Raw genomic sequence first — 21,982 nt, forward strand, 5'->3', positions numbered from 1 at the left:
TCCTGTGGCCAATAAGTGCAGTACATTGAGGACCTTCTCCAGGGGGCTGAGTGCTTGGGAGCACAGGGTGGGTGATGTGAGGTCATCCGCCCACTCACTGACCAGGTCCAGTATTATGTGTGGTGGAAACCTGTACCTCCCATACACAGCCTGGTCATCAGGCATCCCAAAAAGGCTGGTTCTGGGAGTGAAAATTCGGGCCATCACTATCCTCCTCCTCCTCCTTTGGTAACCCACGGCCACTGCTGCTAGGAACGGTATATTCATCCTGGCGTCTGAGCTTGTTGTTTGCGGGCACTTTTATGCTGCGCGGGTCGACGTACGCCTGCTTCATGCTGGCGTACGTGTTTCAGGATTGGACCATTTATTTTTCGGCGCGTCGTAGGCGAAGGTCTGAATCTTCCCGCCCACCCCAGGAATACATGGAGCACGCCCTCCCAGGCCCAGTCGCGAGTAAATATTCCCGCCCACCCCTGGAATACACGTACCCCACTCTCACAGGCCCAGTCGCGTGTGGAAGTTAACGCGCACCCCGAAATACACGTATCCAGGCCAATCGCGTGTGGAACTTCCCGCGCACCCCGAAACACACGTAGCCAGGCTAATCGCGTGTGGTACTTCCCGCGCACCCCGAAACACACGTAGCCAGGCTAATCGCGTGTGAAACTTCCCGCGCACCCCGAAGTACACGTACCCAGGCTAATCGCGTGTGGAACTTCCCGCGCACCCCGTAGTACACGTACCCAGGCAAATCGCACGGCTGGGGGGTGGGGTGCAGGGAGAAATGTGTGGGGGCCTGGTGGAGGCTGCCCCTGGTGGCTGGGGGTGGTGGGAGACATGAGTGGGGGCCTGGTGGAGGCTGCCCCTGGTGGCTGGGGGGTGGAGGTGGTGGGAGACATGAGTGGGGGCCTTGTGGAGGGTGTCCCTGGGGGGTGGGGGTGCAGGGAGACATGAGTGGGGGCCTGGTGGAGCCTGTCCCTGCACAGCTGGGGGGTGGGGGTGCAGGGGGACATGTGTGGGGGCCTGGTGGAGGCTGCCCCTGGTGGCTACGGGTGGTGGTAGACATGTGTGGGGGTCTGGTGGAGGCTGCCCCTAGTGGCTGGGGGTGGTGATGGTAGACATGTGTGGGGGCCTGGTGGAGGCTGCCCCTGGTGGCTGGGGGGTGGGGGTGGACATGAGTGGGGGCCTGGTGGAGGGTGCCCCTGCACTGCTGGGGGGGGTAGACATGAGTGGGGGCCTGGTGGAGGCTGCCCCTGGTGGCTGGGGGGGTGGTGTGAGACATGAGTGGGGGCCTGGTGGAGGCTGCCCCTGCACTGCTGGGGGGTGGGGGTGCAGGGGGACATGAGTGGGGGCCTGGTGGAGGCTGCCCCTGGTGGCTGGGGGGTGGAGGTGGTGGGAGACATGAGTGGGGGCCTTGTGGAGGGTGTCCCTGGGGGGTGGGGGTGCAGGGGGACATGTGTGGGGGCCTGGTGGAGGTTGCCCCTGGTGGCTAGGGGTGGTGGTAGACATGTGTGGGGGTCTGGTGGAGGCTGCCCCTGGTGGCTGGGGGTGGTGGTGGTAGACATGTGTGGGGGCCTGGTGGAGGCTGCCCCTGGTGGCTGGGGGGTGGGGGTGGACATGAGTGGGGGCTTGGTGGAGGGTGCCCCTGCACTGCTGGGGGGGGGTGGTAGACATGAGTGGGGGCCTGGTGGAGGCTGCCCCTGGTGGCTGGGGGGTGGTGTGAGACATGAGTGGGGGCCTGGTGGAGGCTGCCCCTGCACTGCTGGGGGGTGGGGGTGCAGGGGGACATGAGTGGGGGCCTGGTGGAGGCTGCCCCTGGTGGCTGGGGGGTGGGGTGGTGGTGGACATGAGTGGGGGCCTGGTGGAGGGTGCCCCTGCACTGCTGGGGGGTGGGGGTGGTGGTAGACATGTGTGGGGGCCTGGTGGAGGCTGCCCCTGGTGGGTGGGGGTGGTGGTGGACATGAGTGGGGGCCTGGTGGAGGGTGCCCCTGCACTGCTGGGGGGGTGGGGGTGGTGGTAAACATGGGTGGGGGCCTGGTGGAGGCTGCCCCTGGTGGCTGGGGGATGGGGGTGGTGGGAGACATGAGTGGGGGCCTGGTGGAGGCTGCCCCTGCACTGCTGGGGGTGGGGGTGCAGGGGGACATGAGTGGGGGCCTGGTGTAGGCTGCCCCTGCACTGCTGGGGGGTGGGGGTGGTGGGAGACATGAGTGGGGGCCTGGTGGAGGCTGCCCCTGGTGGCTGGGGGGTCGGGCTGGTGGTGGACATGAGTGGGGGCCTGGTGGAGGGTGCCCTTGCACTGCTGGGGGGTGGGGGTGGTGGTAGACATGGGTGGGGGCCTGGTGGAGGCTGCCCCTGGTGGCTGGGGGTGGGGGTAGACATGGGTGGGGGCCTGGTGGAGGCTGCCCCTGGTGGCTGGGGGGTGGGTGTGCAGGGAGACATGAGTGGGGGCCTGGTGGAGGGTGCCCCTGCACTGCTGGGGGGTGGTGGTAGACATGTGTGGGGGCCTGGTGGAGGGTGCCCCTGCACTGCTGGGTGTGGGGGTGCTGGGAGACATGTGTTGGTGATCAGTAGTGCAAGGTGACATGTGGGTTGGCTGGTGGCCATGGCCATGGTGGATGGGTTGCCTGTGGGACATGAGCAGGGGTGCAGGGTAGTCCCCTGTGGTGTGGGCTGCCTGCAGGGGACGTGGAGGGTGTAGAGGGAACACCTGGGAGGACCCACATGGCCAAATCACGTGTAGCATTCCCCGGCACCACCGAAATACACGTACCCTGCTGAAATCACGTGTGAATCTTCCCGCGCACCTCGGAATACACGTACCCAGGCCAATCGCGTGTGGAACTTCCCGCGCACCCCAAGTACACGTACCCAGGACAATTGCGTGTGGAACTTCACGTGCATCCCGAAGTACACGTACCCAGGACAATCGCGTGTGGAACTTCCCGCGCACCCCGGAGTACACGTACCCAGGCCAATCGCGTGTGGAACTTCCCGCGCACCCAGGAACACATGCACACGCTATTTTTCACACAGCGGGTGTCCGTGTTTGTCGGTACCCCTTTGCACCTCATTTGTCCTAGAGGGCCACTGTACGGCCCATTCATCATGGCTGTATATAGGTGCTTTTTGTTAGCGCACATTTTGGCGCACATTTTTTTCAGTCGCAGGGACGCTACCGCCTGCTTTCTTGTGGCGTACTTGTTTGGCCGTGTGCGCGTATTTGACCATGCGCTGGTTTGCCCTATTCGATTGCATGAATACGGGTTGTAGGCGAGCGTGTGGGCGTTCCGCGCACTTGCCTCCTGTACTTCCCCCGTGATGCCCATATTTTCACACGTTGTTCCCCATTCCGAGTGTTACGCCCCGTGTTCCGCCTACTTTTGTGATGTGCGCCGCGCTATGTGCGATTTCGCAGTGGCCGTAGCGCACACTTTTGGATGACTTGTGCGCCAGCGTGCGCGGCGCACATTTTTAGCGCACATCCAATGTTTTTCTCGCGCACGGACTTCCATGAATCGATGTGCGCTGGTTTGCCTGCGATTTTCACACTTGCACTGCGATTTTCGCACTTGCACTGCGATTCGCACGTTTTGGCACCTCTGCGCGGGAATTTTCAGCACACATTATTTCCATGAATCAACCCCATAATCTATAATGCTACAGAGTCAAAGTAAACCTAAAGGGACTCCTTGCTCAATCATATACAAACGACTGATCAGCCTAACATCAGGCACAGTGGCCATTTCACGCCATCTGTGGGACAGAAAATCACTGGTGATGGCCTATGTGCAAGGCTACTTTGCCCGTAGCAACTGGGTTTGTCTTCTGGCCAGACCCAGTCGTCACTTTACCCACATTGCTTGTCCGTGGGCCACTTGGTCATGGCCCTTAACCATGGTCAGTGGCTACTTAGTTGGGACATGACCAAAGGCCATCTAAAACGACCACTGGCCCTACCCCAGTATCCACTTTGCCTACACTGCATGTCCAAGGAATACTATGCACAACCCCGGTGGATTAGTGGGCCACTACTCATCCATGGGCCGAATTTGCAACTCTATGGCCTCACAATCAGGTCCACGAGCACTGTGGAAAGCAATGTCATTTTTTTGCTTTTTAGGGATTTTCCCACACTTCTTGTCCCCTGTAACTCTCCCAATGATAATGCAGTCAACCAGAGGGATGCATTATGCTAATTTTCCAGTTTTTAGCAGTGCATAATCCAAAGGAATCAGACCCACAAAAAGGTTGGTGAGGATCAGGGTCATGTTTCCGCAGGACTCCTTTCTGTGGTACAAGCCCTGCCACCAGTCTTCCCCTTCCTGCCTGGTCCACTTACCTGATTTCCATGGCACTTGCTGCCAAAGGTGTTTTCTCCCCCTCTCCTGCTCATCCAACATGTGACAGGACTCATCAGCACACTTATTTTTCAGACTTTTGACAACAGTTACATTCTCAGCTTTGGTGGTCGTAGACTCTTACATTTTTCTGATGTACCGCAGTATCTACCATGATGCAACTCCTGTGGAGGTGCGCTACATGAGGACACCCTGTGACCCCCATTTTCTTCTTTTTTTAAGTGTTCAGACAGGAAATTCCCCATAACCCCTGACTTTTTTCCAAGCAGGTACCCTTCTCCTGCCTGGTGTAGGAATCTGGGCTCTGCATTTCAACATCTAGACTCAGTGTTTCAACATTTGGACCCCACATTTCAGCATTCACATTTTAGTGAGGGTTTGAACTTTAACTAGGGCCAAGGGTGTGGAACTCATTGCTGGACTCAAGAGTGTGAGTCTCACGCAAAATTAAATAGACGTCAATGCACAGAGCACATGCTAGAAATTGATCACTTTGCTTCATGATGCTATTTCAATGAATTGCACTCGAATATAATACTAACCTAAATCTAACATACTAATTAACCCAACCCCATTTAACATGTAACAGATTCCCTTATTAACATTTAGTGCAAATTAGCTCATGAAATAAGCTGGATGCAGACTGATGAAAATGCATAATGTTCTGAAAATGTGAAAGAAAAACTAATTTTAAACGTACAAGCTGAACCTGTGCTCTGTGGTAAGCTGAAAAATGTGAAGGCCCGTTCGGCTAAAAACATGGCTTTGTTTTGGGGCAGGAAATGCAGGAGAAATGTTTAATCTTTCTTTTAAGCAATGCAGTTAGCATAACAAGGAAGGCCCAGAGGAAATTGCGTGATTTCTTTAGTGGGATGAGCTGGATAAGGGGCGGTGCTCGTGATTGACAAGGGGTTTAATAAAAAAGGGTTTTGAGGCAGAGTACAGAGGCATTCCTGTTCTGGCACTGATGGACGAAAGATGCAGAAGTGCTGGTTGCTGAGCAGACTGAGTACGGTGCTTGCAAGCAGACTGTCTGCTGGGCTAAGGCTGAAATTGAGGCTGTCTCTCTCCTGTGTTGATGATCCTTAGAAAAACTGCAGTCTCGAGAATCCTTATCTGGGTTGACCCTGTGCGAGGCAGGCAGAAAGGTTGGGGAAGATTTCACTGCCAAGCTGAGTCGGGAATATCGCCAACAGATTTAGGTAAATATGAGGTTAATTGAGGTGCTGGTGATATGAGTAATACTATGCAGTACAGGTTAAATAATCCAGTTCATTTTAGGTGCTGCATTAGCGATTCAAGTGTCAACGTGCATGTACTTCTGTGTTTATATTTCTCAAAGTTCTAATGTTATTCAAAGTATATTTACCCTGCCAAGTTTTGTTACGAAGCCAAGGTCAATTGGCAGAGCTTTGCACAGATAGAGCGCTGAAAGCCATTGTAAGAAAAGACGTGCTTGCACTGTGAAGTGCAATGAGGGCATAAGTGTCACTCTGTCTAACGTGCATCATTCTATTTTATGATAAAGAACAAGTTCAAAAAGTAATTTAGTCTCATACTTAATTCTGCATTCAGTCCTTTTGATTTGACATGCATAGAGAGATGCAGACGTGCAATAAGAAATATCTCAAAGCAAAGTAGCCGCAATTAATTGTTTTACTTAGAGAGGCTGAATGAATGTGCTGTATTTCAAATTAATGCTTTACATTTGTTGAAACAAAGCCAAAAGGGCATAATGTGGTATTGTACATAAGATACCATAGGACGGCATGAGCCATCTATTCTGTGTAATAAGTCCAGTATTTGTTTGTTGTTAGTGACCCTTGTGATATAATTATTAGGCAGTATTATGAAATTAGTCTCACCACTATAAAAAAAACACCACCATAGCAAAAATACCACAATAGAAATAACCCGAAGTAATAGATATAAACCCAAAATACATCTAACACTGGTCGGCTCTTCTGCATATCCCTGTGTCCTGACAGATGCAACTACCTGCCCCACTGGAAAATACTGATCCAGCAAAATGATTTTCAGAGCAAGACTGACTGCAACAACATCATCCGCTCCTGTTTGCAACCACATGCTGTTAGTTTGAAACACTTTCCAAACCTGCAACCAATTAGATTGGCTATTTTTCAACCAGCTCATCGTCTTGCCTCTTACTAGGTTGGTGAACCACCGAAAAGTGTATTCACAGAGTCGAACCCAAAGTAGGCAATATGGGGATGATTGGCCATAGATGGGTCAGTGGATTGCACCAGGCAAACCAAGATATCAGTTGATGTTTGTCTATTTCAGAGCACATTCAAAAGAAACAGCTGGATTGATTTGTGCCAAACCAGATACGGCATGGGACTCAGGATCAGACGCAAGGTCTTTACAAAGAATTGATCAGAATCTATCTAGCAGTTCAGATCGTAGGTGCAACCAAACATGTGTCAATGGTGAATGAGTTGAAAATGGTAGGTTTTGGGACTGCCCCTCTTCACTTGGATGAAATCACACAAAATGTTCCTAACAATTCAGTCAAGTATATATTCTTTTGGGACTGTTTTGTGCAAATATTCTTAAAGGCAATGATGCTATAAGCCAACTAAAAAGTGTTCTTCCTAGCCAAAATTGGGCTGCAATACCATCACAGGCATACAGAAATTTGAATCCGCTTCAGTATAAGAGGGTAGGTAGGAGAGCTCATTATTGGCCCCTATTCTGTGCCAGGATTCTCTTTGAAGACCCAACCCTTGTCTAAGTGTCTGTAGGATCATGCCCCACATTATCCTGGGGTGCTCCTCCTTACTTACACCTCTGCAAGGGCACTTTGATCTAGAAAAAGAAAAACATGGTCAGGATTCCTAAGGCCAAATTAGTCAAAAGGCGGGATTAACGTTTCGCTGTCCGAGGACAACGCAGAACAAATCACTCAGTGTCCTACAGACCTTCTTCCAAGCATTTCGCAAGCTCCTTAAAACTCATTTTGTATTTATTTATTTGCATACATACAGGGAAAAGTTATTTTCGTCACAAAGAAGTGTACAAAAGGTAATATAGCAGATAAACTGGAGACAGTGAGCATGGGGAATAGTTAGAGTGGCATGATGACTGGGTTTGAGAAGGAGTATATTGGACAGATACAGGGAACAATATGGTGGACAAACTTAACACAAATAAACATCTGTGGGTAGGCAGTCCAACCAGCTTATCATGAGCTATGACCTCAAAATATTAAGTACAGTGTTGTGGTGAAAAGAGAGGGAAGAGTCCGGTTAGTGGTGGGGAAAGGTACAAATAGTAAGGCTGGATGGTGTGTCAAAAAGATAGCTCATAAGCAAGGAGGTGGGTTTTCAATTTGCTTTTGAAAACATTGATGTGGTCCGTGATTCAGATTGCAGAGAGAAAGGAGATCTGAGTAAGCATAACAAGAAGAGTGAAAGAGCGGAATCGAGAGGAAGCATAGGGTGGCTGAGGTGCCACAGGGGTGTTGTTTGCAGGGGTTGATAGAAGAAGATAGATACAGCAGTGCCTTACCATGGATGCATTTATGCACCAGTAGGAGAAATTTGAATTTGGCCCTGTTTTGCATAGTTAGCCAGCAGTCTGCTTGCAATAGGAGGAAGTAGGGATGAAGAAGAGGGAGTTCAAAGAGAGTCCTAGTAGCAAAGTTGATAATCTTGTGGGACAGAATCCATAGTTTTGATCCCCTCTCACATTCACTGAGCCCTTAGTAATAACCCTACTCCGGGGCCTGACAGATTATCGAATGTGACAAAGACCAATTTTGTTGAAAACGTTGCAGTATAATTAAAACAACTTTATAAAAGAAAAAAAAGAAAACATGACCCTAGTTTTGACTTCAAGACCAGCATTTAGCAGGAAATTGATATACAGAGGCACTATATGAAATATCTCATTCACATGTAAATATTATTACCCGTTTTTTCTTTGGATTTAGGTACAGGATATGATATGGCATTTATAATGTGCCCATATCCAAGTGTTTCAAGTGCTTAACACTGCACTGAGGTAGAGCATCGCAAGGTACAATGTCGGTACTTGGTGCAGGTGAAGGTGCAGATGTATGGCTTTTTCATTAAACCTTTTGCCAGGTTACAGTTCAACCAAGGGTCTTCCCTTTTCAAAATGAACAGTGCATAAACATCAACAGCTTACATACAATACCTGCACTTTGATAATTTTGCTTCTGAAGCTGTTTAATGCTACAACAACATCTCCGTGGTCTGCTTTTGAATCTGTACCAGTGTGTCTAAAAAAGAAAAAGAAAAAGCATTACAAAAACAAGATCTCAAACAAGGAAGATGAATTCCATTAAACTGGTGTAAACCGCTCCCTGCTGTAAATCCTGTGTGAAACTTGAAGCCACATCTAATAGGTCTAAAAGAGTTGCCCAGTACTTCAGAGCGACAGACAGAAGGGTTGTTTTTTCTACTTTATCAGCTTTCTTAGCAGTACTGCTTTAGACAATGGCGCTTTACTAAAGGGCTGAGCTATAAATCTAAAATATTGGCATAGGACTATAGAAAAGTGAAAACAGCATTTCAGGAGGGACACACGGCTACAGATGTCCTTTAATTATCTACCAGCCCATTCAATGCCCATAGATATTAAAAACCCATGGAAATTCACTCCCATTCACACTCATCTCCGCCCAAAACACATCCTCCAGAGAAGTCTTTGGTTTTCCTTTTTCTTATTTGATTGTGTTCTATCTTTTCCGTGGTCCTCTAAACACAGGGACAAACTAAGCAAAATAAACACGCTCTGTAGCAAGACTCAGCGTGGTAAAGCCACAGCCTGCTGTTATCGCCGGAGTGCATTACATCAACATAGAATATAAACTAACATCTGAGTCTTTCCATTCGGGACATTCTGTCATATGTAAATATGGAGGCCATATTTGGGATGGCACCTTAGACTCAGAAATACATGTGGTAGAAATAAAGTATTATCATTTAAGGGACAAATAAAACAAATGGAAAAGGGGCTTCCTCAGAATTCCCATAATTTCCTCTCATTATAATTTATTTTTCTATTAAACGTTTTTAGAAAATCAGTAATTTGGTTTTGTTAAATAGTCTTCCATAGATTTGTGTTTTTCTGAAAATGTTTCACTTCCTTAGCTTCTTTTGTGCTGGTTGCATTCATAGAAAAATAACTAACAGTTCCAAAATGTGGGGATTACTTACTGGCAACCTTCATTACTCCTAGTCTAACTCTTACTTCTCACAATACTTACTTGTGAGGTGATCCACCTCCCCCAGGAACCTCTTGTTTTATATGTATTGTTTATTTCTCTTTGTCCCGCCGCTTCCTGGGGATATAACCTCTCCTGTGTCCGACAGCCTTGAGTTAAGTATAACCAAGTCATACCCCATGCAGGCATTTCGGGAGGTAGAGGTGAGGACACAAGTACTGTGATGAGGTAGAGTTGGACTAGGAGTGATAGAGATTACCAGTAGAAATTCCCCACATTACCTCCATGTCCGTCATCCTCCACGTACTAGTGAGATATACCAACTCAGTGTTCAGAATGGGGTTAGAGAAATCCACAAATGATGCCATGCGCATCGCTTATCACCACTTCATTAACAATCAGTTCACAGAAAACATGGCCCAGAGGAGATTATAGTGATATTTTCGAATTACATTTTGTCGAAAGTCAAAATGTCGAAAAAATAAAGTAACATTTTTTTTTCGAATGTCTTTTTTTTGTTTGTTTTTTGTTCGAAATGGGGGGGTTCCCCCTAACCCAACCTTTTTAATTTTTGTTTTCCGTTTTAACCCTTTTGTTACTTGCAGAACCCAAAAAAACATGTAAATAAAAAAATAAAGCATTAAAAAAAAAATTTACATTTTTTTGACATTTTTGTAATTTTAATTTAAATTTTAATGTGATATAGTATGAAAGAAAATTCAAACTTTACACATAATAACTATTTGTTCGTTAATAACAATAACAATAGCATTAAGAACAATAAACACATAATCAACAACTGATATAAAAATTTTAGATACACAGATAATAATAAATCAAATTTTCAGAATAAAGTATAAAATCGAAAATAAACAGTATTACCATCTTTACCTCAAGTGCCAAGCAAACTTAAACCTATTGAGAAATGCTATACATATTTACAAGTCTAATCGCATCCAGATCGTGAGATAGGCAGATGTTTATAGTATGCCAGTAACTGGTCCCACGGTGGCATGTCTTACTTCGCCTTACAGCGCATACATTATTCAAATCAAGGGGCCCAGCTTTAGTTCAATTTTTGGCCATTTGCTATAGAGGGCTATGAACAAGTTGCAGGTGTTAGTACAATACAGCCAGAATGACATTTCACTAATGGTTTGAATATTGTGAACAAACTCAGCAAGATGTGATGTTATTGTACTAGAGAATGTCAAGCAATCCGTAAGGAGATGTTTCGCTGTCTCCAAGCATTCAGGTGATTTGCAAAGGCGACAAATTCGTTCATGGACAGGGATGTTTTCTCGAGGTCCCTGGTTACATAAAGTGGGTAGTTGTTCTAGTCTGAACAGGATGATAAAACGTCTGAGCCTTTTCGTCGGACAAAGGTTCAAATATGCTTGAGGTTTCATAAAAGTGTACAATCTGTACTTAATGAATTGGTAGCTCTTCAGAGTGCTCAGATGTGCAAAATTCTCATGCCAGTCCCAAAGGTCCACCCTTTTGCCGAGTGCGTTTTGGACTTCCTTAGTATATACTACGCCTCCATGTACCCAACCTATGTCCGCAAAGAATTCTGACATCAATTTGAATAGGGGTGAGGTGGTATATTTTCTGGCCACTTCCTGGTGTATCACAGACAGTAGAGGATTAGAGCAACCACTAGTCATCTTTATGTAGAGACCGGCTCTCTTTTTGAGGACAATTGCTTGCAGTGATGGGAGGTCCATTTCAAGTCTTATTAAAGCCATGGGCACGCCTGGAGACAATCCTAATATCCTACGCAAAAATTTGCCTTCCATCACTTGAAGCCAGGCTAAATCAAATGAAAGAAGAGCCTCAAGACCATAAGTGATCATAGGGACAAACACTTGTATATAGAGGTGATGTGTCCCCCAGAGCGTATAGCCGCCCTGCTTATTGGAGAACGGAACAATCAGTGCAGTGACTTGCGCTGCCCTGGTTTTGCGTCCTTGTCTACAGTGCCAGCAGTCGCCCTTTGGCTCAATGTCAATTCCGAGGTAGCGATAGGAGAGTGCATAAGGTATGATTATTTTACCCACCATCAAGTTAACTCGGGAAGCCCTTTTACCGGTGAATCCGAGTACTTTGGTTTTTGTCTAAGTTGATAGTCAGACCATTCAGGCTAGCGTATTCCCACAAAGTGGTAGTAGAGTGCCAAAGCCCACTAATGGTTTTATCAAATACAACCAAATCATCGGCGTATGCAAGTACATTGCATGGCGCCTCACCTATTTTCGGAGGGCAGTTGTCAATTTCAGCCAATACTGCGGGAATGTCATATACATAGAGGTTGTAAATCAGGGGTGCTGTGACGCATCCCTGCTTTACCCCTCTGTTTTGGGGCACCATTTTGGTCATATTGCCTTCCTGATTTGGCCTAAGCCGGGCCCTGGTGTTTTGGTGTAATTCGACCAAATGTTTGACATTTTAACCTGACACCTTCCAGAGGATACCTGCACTCAGTACACCATAGTCCTTTATAAAAAGATTGTTAGGATTTGCAGAAAAGACACCCTGCAAATCTCTTGAATGGACATCCCATGAGCCTTTGCCCAAGAAGCAGCCACTGCTCTAGAAGACCGACCCTGGATAACCCAGCCAGTGAGGATTGATATGCAATGGAGATCGCTTGCCTAAACCACTGGCTGACTGTGTGGACCATTGTCTTACAAGCAGCCTGCCCTCGCCCAAAGTTACAAAAAGACTATTAGACTTCCTTAAGGCTTGGTAAAGCTCCATATAGATCAAGACCATCCGACTGACATCTAGATTACTTCAACCCACTCCACCAGAGACAAAGGATTGGGCAAGAAGGCCGGAAGAACAGCATACTGAAAAACATGAAACGTAGACACCACTTACTGAAAGAAAGCAGGGTCGCATCTAAGGAAGAGAGCTTCCTCTCGAATCACCAGAAAACGGGGGGAGGTCTGCATGTTAATTTACACATTTCTCCTAGCTTCATTGCTGCAGCAATGGCAACCAAAAAGACAGTTTTAAGAGAGAGGCGTTTTAGGGGAATCTCCTGCAAAGACTCAAAGGCAGGAGACGAACACCTTCAATACTAAATGTAGGTCCTACGGAGGCAACGCTGGAGCTGACATTTGTCAAGTTAGGGAAACATTCTTAAAATGTTTATTAACCAAGGTACATATGTCAGAGCCCAACCCACCAGACTCTCAAAAAGCCCTTATCCTTATTGCAGCCCATTGGACCATCAGGCTAGAGACAGCAAGTCCTATTTTATTTTTTTGTAAATATTTTTTTATTGTTTATAGCGCAGACCTAGCTCGAGAGCAGCAGAGCGCTGTACAGAGTGTGGGTAGCCAGCATTTGGGCTGCCATCTTTTAACAGTAGCGCAGTACTGTGAGGTCTGAGTGTCATGTGTATCCATTGGAATTAGTCCTGGCTTAGGTTCGATCAAAACTTTACTGTAGGAATGGGAGGATGCTAGGAATCTGGCTGTGTGACCGCTCAATCCCTTTTTCAAGCACCAGTCCTGGAACACCCTCCAGTGCCTGTCATTTGCCTTCAAGGTAAAATACCTCTTACCTTTCTGAATGGGTTCGGCTGGTTTCAGGGACAGACCCCACTGCTGCAGCTTTTTCCTCTCAATTTCCAAGCCCCGCAAAGCCAGAAAACAGCTAGAATACATCTGCCCAGAGTCTGCAAGACAGGAACTGGATGTCTTGTGAGGAGGAAGACGGTTGCAACTGTGAGCTCCAGCAGAAGGAGAAACCTACCCCTATGGGACAGAAAGGAACCACCAAGATGACCATCATCTTATACTCTGACATTCAGGAGGTCCTTCGGAAGGAGAGGAAGTGGAGGGAACACATACAGGAGGACCTTCAGCCAAGGGGTGGCCATAACATTTCACCCCCCATGACCTATGGAAAGGGAATGGTGTACAAAACCTGTGAGTCTTCGTGTTCTGGGGTAAGGCAAATAGGCCTACATTGGGGGTCCCGAAGTTCCTGCATATACTGACGGACACACCCCCTCACCCACGAAGTTCCCACACCACAGATTGAAAGACCATGCTCAGCATGTCCGCTACAATGTTGTCCAGGCCCCTGATGTGAACTGAGGGGAAGGAGGTGTTAGGCAGAATCCTGTGCAGTTCCCTTGGGGATCACTGCAAAAAGATTAAGACTACAGGAGTAAGCAGTAAACCCAATTGGTAGCAGTCTGTACCACCCAGATTTACCTGGTAGCTGTGGATGAGCAGTCAGACTTCTCTCAAGAAGAGTAAGGCAGTATATAGAGTATACACAATAGGGCCAAAAACACAGTGGAACAAGCAAACACTGACCAGAGCTTTGTATCAAAGTATATAATTATTTAACACACACTTTAGAAAATACACTAGCACTATAAGTACAAGAAAGTTCAAAACACAATTAGAAAAGTATTTACACCTCCCCTAGCAATTACTAGACAAGTCTAAGTTAAAACACCACTTTTTGTCAAAACAGAGGTGAGCGTGTAACTTAGATGGCACTCCAATAATTAGGTTAAAGGGAGAGAAAAAGGCAGAGCATAAAAATAAAACAGTTCCCAACACTTTTCTAAGCCCAAAGCAAGTCAGTGAAGGCAGTATACACTGTAGAGCCAAAGTTCATAGGCCAGGCCCACTTTAAATGGAGCAAAGCGAAATGTGCCCAGGATCACACGGTTTAAAATGCACTAAAAGTCTTTGCAGGGTGTTCAAAAGAGGTGGGGTGATTCGAGAAGTAAAGTTAGAAGGTCTGGAGCCAACCCAGTTGGAAAGCCAAGGATTTAAGGGTCACCTTTAGCAATCCGAAGAAAGGGAGGCCAGGTGGAACACAGTACCTTAAAGAGAGAGGAAGCTCCAGCGGCGGCAGTTGTTCCTGGCAGTGGATGCAAGTCGTGGTTCCGACCAGGGGAAGAGAAGATCTCGTCGAGGAGGAAACTTGTAGTCGTTGTACTGCCCAGGGAAGAGACCAGCCGCGGAGTTTGTCGGTAAAAGGTGCGTTCCTTTTATTCACGGTCAAAGTGGTGAAGCTTGGCTATCCGGTCGCCGGGGTGCTTGGCACAGGTGGGTCGACCAAGAGACGTCTTTGGAAGGCGAAGTGGCGAACTGGTTGATCCCACCAGCTCAGAGGGAGAAGACTCTTCCAGCAGAAGATCTTCTCTTGTCGTCGGGAAAGTGGTGAGGTCGTTGCAGCAGGGCTCCACTGGTGATGTCGTTGAAGATGGCTTAGCTTCTTCCCTCTTTGGATTCTTAGGTCCTGTGGCGACTTCTGAAGTTCCAGTCCCAAAAGCCTTGCTTTTATGCAGAAAACCCCCCCATTCAACAGCCTAGCTGTCACCCAAACATGCTAAGTGGTGAGCCGGGCGGCTCACTACTGGGCCAATCAGAATAGAGTGCGACTTGAGTTGCTAAGGCAACGCAGTCCAGGGTGCCAATTCCCCTCCCCACACATCCTGTGGAACCCAGACAGAGTGGCACCATTTGGAGGGCTTCTGTGGAGAAGCCCGCCAAAAAGTGTAACAAAGGGCTGGACCTTGGTCAGAGTTACAGGGACAGACACGAACACCATTTTAGAAAAGAGTTCTGGCAAAAAGACCCAACCGTTGATTTAATATTAAATAAATAAACCGGCGGTATCTTTAACATTGCACCAAAAAGTGGTGCGTTTAAAATCAATGGGAAAATCCCATTGGATATATTCCGGTTGAATATTTTGTGTGGTAACCACTGCCACCAGCCAGAAACTCGACAAGGGGGGACTGGACAGTGCCCCCTTGAAAACAGACCCAGGGGCAATATAATTAGCCCCTTCCAGTACTTCCACAATATGATGGTTTGAACTGGTTCTGTTCACAATTTAGGACTAGTAAAGTCAATGGTGACTTTTTCATGCCCTGGGAGACAGTAGTCAGTCCCAGAGTATGGAGTCTATGTTTGGGGGGTCACTATGACACCCCTGTGTTACTGCACTGAGGGTGCTGTGTAACACACATGAAAAACAGATGATACCCTATGGAGTAAAAAAAAAAAAACATAGCCCATAAGCATATGTCATGATGCCTACCCTCGGGAATCCGGATCAAGCCCATCAGCCCGGGAGCAGGCATCCAGACATTTACAAAAACCCCAGCAGCCCCAGCTAGGGGCTGTCTGGGTTCGGTCCTGGCGCCGTAGGCACCAGGCTCATAATAAAAATCAGTCCTGGCGCCATAGGCGCCAGGCTCATAGACATTACTTACCTCATGCAGACCATGCTGCAAATAAATCCAAGCCAACGTGAAGCCTGGATGGGACTATTTTACTACAGGGACTATTTTTTACTTGGGTGTGGTCCTGGGGAACTTCTTTCCTGGGACTACTTTGGAGGCTATTTAAACCACGCCCGAACAGCAGCACATGCTTCGTGTTATTCTGCATCCAGCAGCGTGACTCTCACCGTGCCTGCAGCCGGCATCCAGTCTTCTGCCACGCCCGCGTGCCTACAGCCAGCATCCAGTCTTCTGCCACGCCCGCCTCGAATCCGGAGCTCCTAGAATAAAGAGGAAGAAAAGGACAAGGTTAAAAAACGAACTTATTTCAAATTCCTCACCTGATTCTGGATCCATTTCATCTCCCAACCTGGACAGTACATCAGTCCTGCACGCGTCGCATCGCCAGCTCCAGCACGGCGCCATACTCACCAGTTCTCACAGCATCTTTCGATCCGGCACTGTCTCCATCATTTCTTCCCCATACTCGGGGCACCTAGGGGCACAATAATAACAAGGTGAGCCAAGGGAATCAACAAATAACTCTTACCACCATAGACTTGCCTGATTTACCACCGGCGGTATTATTCTCCATATCTTCATATGCCGCATCTGTAAAGAGGGAGAAAAACAACACGTTAACGCATGCAATAGTTACCGGACAGCGTTGGGTAACACAGACTCTTACCTGAACGCCAGCAGCAGCTACGAGACCTTCTTCTCACGAACCCAGTTGCAATTTAAGGAAGGAAGGGGACAAGAGTGAACATCGGGCACATTGAACTCTTTGAACTTGATACTTACCAATCCCGCCTGGGACTTCAGAGTCAATGCTTACCGGAACTCTCCCAACGCCTTCAAACCAGTGAAGTAACTGGTATCTACGCGCCCCTGCAAGACAGGCAGGATGGAGAGCTCATCTTTTACAAACATAAGGTGAGGTTACTAAGGGGATATCGGAGGTGATTAGTGGAGGAGAGCGAGATCAGTGGGGAGGCCATCACTAAAACCCACAGGTGGCTAATCCCTGTCTCCACTTGCAGGAAAATACTTCTTCGGGTCCAGCAGACAATACTAGGCGGGCCAGTCCAGACAGTCATCTCTGCACTACGCATCACGTTGACGGAGACCGGAGCTGTCCGGGTCCGATCGACACCCCTGTAGGGTCCAGGTGAGCGTAACAGCATACAAATAGTCAGAGACATACCTCAAATCATGCCTAAGAGTGGGAGTAAAAGAGTCTCACTCTTAGCAGGAGAAAAAAACAAACCCCAAAAATCCAGCAAAGCTGCTGGGGACTCACTAGGTTTGGGAAATTAGCCTTTTAAGAGAATTCTTCCTAACAGGAGGTCCTTCTGCACAAAAAACCTAAGGGTCCTTGCAACAACACCCAGAGACCTGGAGCAAGAACCCTCTTGATGTACGAGACAGCCACGGTACCGTCCATCTGAAGCAAAACGGTCTTCCCTTATAGGATTGGGGAGAAGGCCCACAGGGCTTCATCTGCCACTGCCAGCTTCCTCCATCTGAAGGAATTGGCTGGCTCCTGTACCAACCCTTCTTCCTGTTGAAACTGCTTTCCTACCACCGTTCCTCTACCCAATATGCTTGCATCTGTGGTAAGAAAGGTCGGCAGGGACTGTTTTAAAGGAAATTCCTTCAAAAGGTTGTTCCATTGAAGCCACCACTCTAGCACCAATCTCAGGGATGTTGTCACTGGGATACAAGCCTTGAAATCCTGATCCTTGTCCTTCCAAAACCTATGATATAGAAGCAGCTTCATATGTAGACAGACCAAGAGGACTAGGAACACAAAAGAGGCGATGTATCATTGTGTTTTCGGAGGAGCTCCCTTGACGAACAAAGGTGTTCTGGCTTTGGGCGGCAAAGACCTTTCCTTCTGAGTCCAGCACCATGCCCCAATGAATTGGAAATCTTTGTAAGGTGTCAAATTTGATTTGTTCCAGTTGATAAGGTACCCCACGCTCTCGAAGGTCGTGCAGGTCTGTCATACGTGGTAGAGTAATGTGTCCCTTGAGGAGGCCTCGATGAGCCAGTCATCAACATAAGAAAATATCTGGATTCCCTTCAGATATAGCAATGCCACCATTGGACCCAAGACCTTTATAAATACTCGAGGGTTCTCTCCTTTGGTTTGAAGTCAACACCCAAACTGGCAATGGTTCCCCTCTACAGCAAATCTAAGGTACTGCTGATGCCATCACCATATGGGAATGTGAAAGTACACACCCGGGAGGATAGCTCAGCGGCAGCGTGCGCGTCTTGGAAGCAAGACGACATGAAGCAACACAGGTTCGATCCCCGGGTCCGCGCTTAGAAACCTCTGGGTTTTTAAGCGCGTTATAAATACGTAACTAAGACAAAAAAACGATTCCTCTAACAGCGCCTCGATGCCTGCGGGCTGTGTGAGCGCTTTATAAATGTAATTTAAAAAATAAAAAATAAAAAAATACCCTGAAAATAAACATCTGCTAAAAAATCCTCCTCCTGGACTATATGGATGATCCTCTGGAGACAGACTTAAAAACCTTGAATCTTTCATGAAATCACAACGCTTCAAGATGGAATATTATCAGGCAGAACTTCTCTGGTGGCTTGGGGACCATGAACACAATGAAGTACACCCCTGGCCCTTTCGCCATCATGGTAACCCTTTGTTTTGCCTTCTTCTTGAGGAAGTCCAGGGTGGCCTACCGCATGGACCTTTTTCTAGACCCTGTTCGTTTTGGGCAATAAATTGGGGAAATGTCATTATCCCAAGCTATATAACCCCTTCCTGAGGCCTGTACCGCTGTTAGCCTATGGTGGTAGTAGCAATACATGTTTTTGAGATGCAATGGTATAATAAAATACACTAGTTTAATAGTGAGTAAAGTAAATGGATACAATGTACTAGTGACTTAAATGTGTTGTTTTTGCAGTACTTAAGTAAAGAGGTTGCCTTCACATTTTAAGCATTTAAAAGGTCAGCTTGGTTGAACTGGAATGACTTAACGTAAGTGTGATGTGAAAGTAAATGATTAATCTATATGAAATATAAGGGTGCAGAAGTAAGGCTCAGACACAATGAATTCGGGTTTTTAAACCCCTTAGAATGTTATATCCCATCCTTTTATGCTATTCCTAAAATACATTAAGATGCCATGAAACCAGCAGGGCGTCTTATTGCAGCAGGATGTAGGTCAGTCCTGAACCCTATATGTAAAAACATAGATAAGTTCTTACAACCTCTGAGCCAGAAAACCGAGTTACATCAGAGACAGTTCCTCCGTTATCCAACTTTTTGAAGGCAGGGCATTTGACCCTACTGAGGAGGTCCTGGTCACTTTAAACATACAAGCATTGTACACGAGAATATCTCAGGAGGAGGCTATTCACTGTATTCAGGAAATTATTGTTAATGAGCCTCCACCTAGACAGATATCTGCCGAGTTCATTTTGGAATTACTTTCGATAACTGTTCATTGGGTCTGTTGAAAGAATTGATCTTTGGACTTAAAGACATTTTTTTGGCGAGCTATGGGTGTGGCCTTTTCGCCCAGTTTGGCTATACTATTCATGGAAGCATGGGAACTTAATTTTGTGTTATCTGAGCCAAACCCGTTTTGTCAACAAATAAGGCTATGGCGTAGCTATATTGACAACCTTATTTCATTTGAATACGAACAATAGGTGTGCCCCAGTGTGCATGCTGGGGCTGTATAAACATTCAAAACAAAGGACCTAAAAAAGGGAACCCACGCTAGTGACAGTCCTAAATTCTGTCAATTTCAGTTAAATCTCCATATAAATTGCGAGGTGTGTGCTTTCAAAGAAAGTCACATAGACAAAACCAAAGGAAAATCCTGAGAGTACATGAAATTACATTTATTGTACGAACAAACATATTTTTAAAGAGTTTCAAAATGCTTTATCCATAGGTTTAAAAACATAGCAAAAAAAGAAAAGTAAACAAAGAATAATATGTGTACTATGTAATTTCATCAAGGGATGGAATAGGATATTATGCAGGAACAATTAATGAAAAGGCGGAGACCCAACAGGAAACCAGTTGTACCTGTGGGTTAGGTTTTAACCAGGGTGTATAAAAAATTACCCTTGTTAGTACATTCATTTGGCAAGGCTTAGAGGCAGGCCGCTCTTGGATAAATCAATGCCACAGAAGCATTCAGTTTACGATCAATACCAGCAAAAAATAAATTAACTTCCTGGATATCTTTATTAGGGACTGCAGCAATGTGTTCATTATATAAGAAACAAAGTAACAGAAACACATTGCTACACTTCTCTAGCTTCCACCCAAGATGGGAGGATAGCTCAGGGGCAACATGCTCGTCTTGGAAGCAAGACGATACGGAGCAACACAGGTTTGATCCCTGGGTACGCGCTTAGAAATTTCTGGGTATTCAGCGTGTTATAAATAAACAAGGCGAAGGGACTGACAAGGGCAGTCAGCAGTGTTAGCAGCGAGTGCTGGTCGAGCACAGTGTTTCTTCACTTTTTTTTGGGAGGCGTGTGCTGAGAGGCGTGTGCCCTGGGAGCCTCTGCTACTAAATCATTTCCCTCCGCGAAGCGGACCGCGTAGGGACTGACAAGGGCAGTCAGTCAAAGAACCACAGTAAGGCAGGATAGGCAGAGTTCTACTGGAGAGCAAGGAAGTCAATTGCCAGGCCCACTCTTGGAGAGAGCAAGCAGAAGGGGTCCAGGTTCACACAGTGGGGTTATGCCTAAAGAGTCTTGTAGATAGTTCGCACAAAAATGATGAAATTCAAGTCAGGAAAAGTTAGCTAGGTTGTCCCAGGCTAGCCCAGGTAAGAAAGGCGAGGCTTTACTGTCACCCCGAACGATCTGTCGCAAGGGAAGCCAGGCGGGATACAGTACCTTGAGTGGGAAGGGAGCTCCAGCGGGGGCAGTTGTTCCTGGCAGCAGGTGCAAGTCGGTGTTTCGTCCAGAGGAAGAAGAGGTCTCGCCGTGGAGGAAAGATGAAGGTCGTTGCACTGCCAGGGAAGAAACCAGCCGTGGAGTCCTCCGGTTAAAAGGTACAACCCTTCTCTTCGCAGTAGCGGTAAACCGTGGTATTCCGGTTGCCGGGGTGCTTGGCACGGGCAAGGTGGCCATGAGATGCTCCAGAAAGGTGAAAAGAAGGCAAAACTGGTTATCCCCACCAGTCAAAGGAAGAAGACTCTCGGACTGGAGATCTCCTCTGTCGTCGGAAAAAGTGGTGAGACGGTTCAGCAGGGCTCCAGCGGTGGTGTCGTCGTTGCAGGTCGGCTCAGCTTCTCCCTCCTCGGATTCTTAGGCCCTGTGGCGACTTCTGAAGTTCCAGTCCCCAAAGCCCTGCTTTTATGCAGCACACCCCCATTCACTCAGCCTAGCTGTCAATGAAACATGCTAAGTGGTGAGCCGGCCGGCCAATCACACAAGAGTGCGACTTTAGTTACCAAGGTAACTCAGTCCAGGGTGCCTTAACCCCCTCCTGCACCCCCTGTGGTACCCAGATAGAGTGGCACCACTTTTGGAGACTTCTGTGGAGAAGCCCGCCAAAAAATGGAAGAAGGGGCTCGACATGGGTTGGAGTCACAGAAGAGAACACAAACGCCATTTTAGAATCGAGTTCTGGCAGAAAATACCAACCGGTGAATTAATATTAAATATATAAACCGGCGGTATGTTCGAGGCTATAAGAATTAAATAATTAAAGTTGGTAGCCTCGAACGATGGGAAAATCCAATAGAGATATATTCGTGGTTGAATATAAAAAGTAGTATCCACTGCCACCAGCCAAAACTCGATCAGGGGGGACGGGGACGTGCCCCCTCGAACAACAGACCCCAGGGCAATCGAATTTCCCCGACCAGTATGTCCACAATATGATGGTTTGTACTGGTTTCTGTTCATAATTTGGGACTAGCATAGCCAATGGTGACTTTACATGCCCTGGGAGACAGTAGTCAGTCCCAGGGTATGGAGTCTATGTTGGGGGGTCGCTACGACACCCCTGGGTTACGGCACGGAGGGTGCTGTGTAACCCACATAAAAAAAACACATGAGACCCTATGGAGTAAAAGACCCCATAGCCCATAAAACACATGGAAAGTGAAAGGAACACCTCAAATCATG

General features: G+C 47.3%; 1 protein-coding gene across 2 annotated transcripts in view; it reads right to left on the minus strand.

The window, feature by feature from the left end:
- The window catches only part of UGGT2 (UDP-glucose glycoprotein glucosyltransferase 2), a 1,923,861-nt gene that overhangs the window by 663,653 nt on the left and 1,238,226 nt on the right, over positions 1-21,982 (minus strand). For both annotated transcript variants that reach the window (XM_069639785.1, XM_069639786.1), the window contains one exon: positions 8,541-8,625. In XM_069639785.1, coding sequence (XP_069495886.1) covers positions 8,541-8,625 — 85 coding nt within the window. The remainder of the gene's footprint in view (positions 1-8,540; positions 8,626-21,982) is intronic.

The sequence above is a fragment of the Ambystoma mexicanum genome, chromosome 7q (assembly GCF_040938575.1).
Source record: "Ambystoma mexicanum isolate Mex_15411 chromosome 7q, UKY_AmexF1_1, whole genome shotgun sequence".
In the NCBI taxonomy this organism is placed as follows: domain Eukaryota; kingdom Metazoa; phylum Chordata; class Amphibia; order Caudata; family Ambystomatidae; genus Ambystoma; species Ambystoma mexicanum.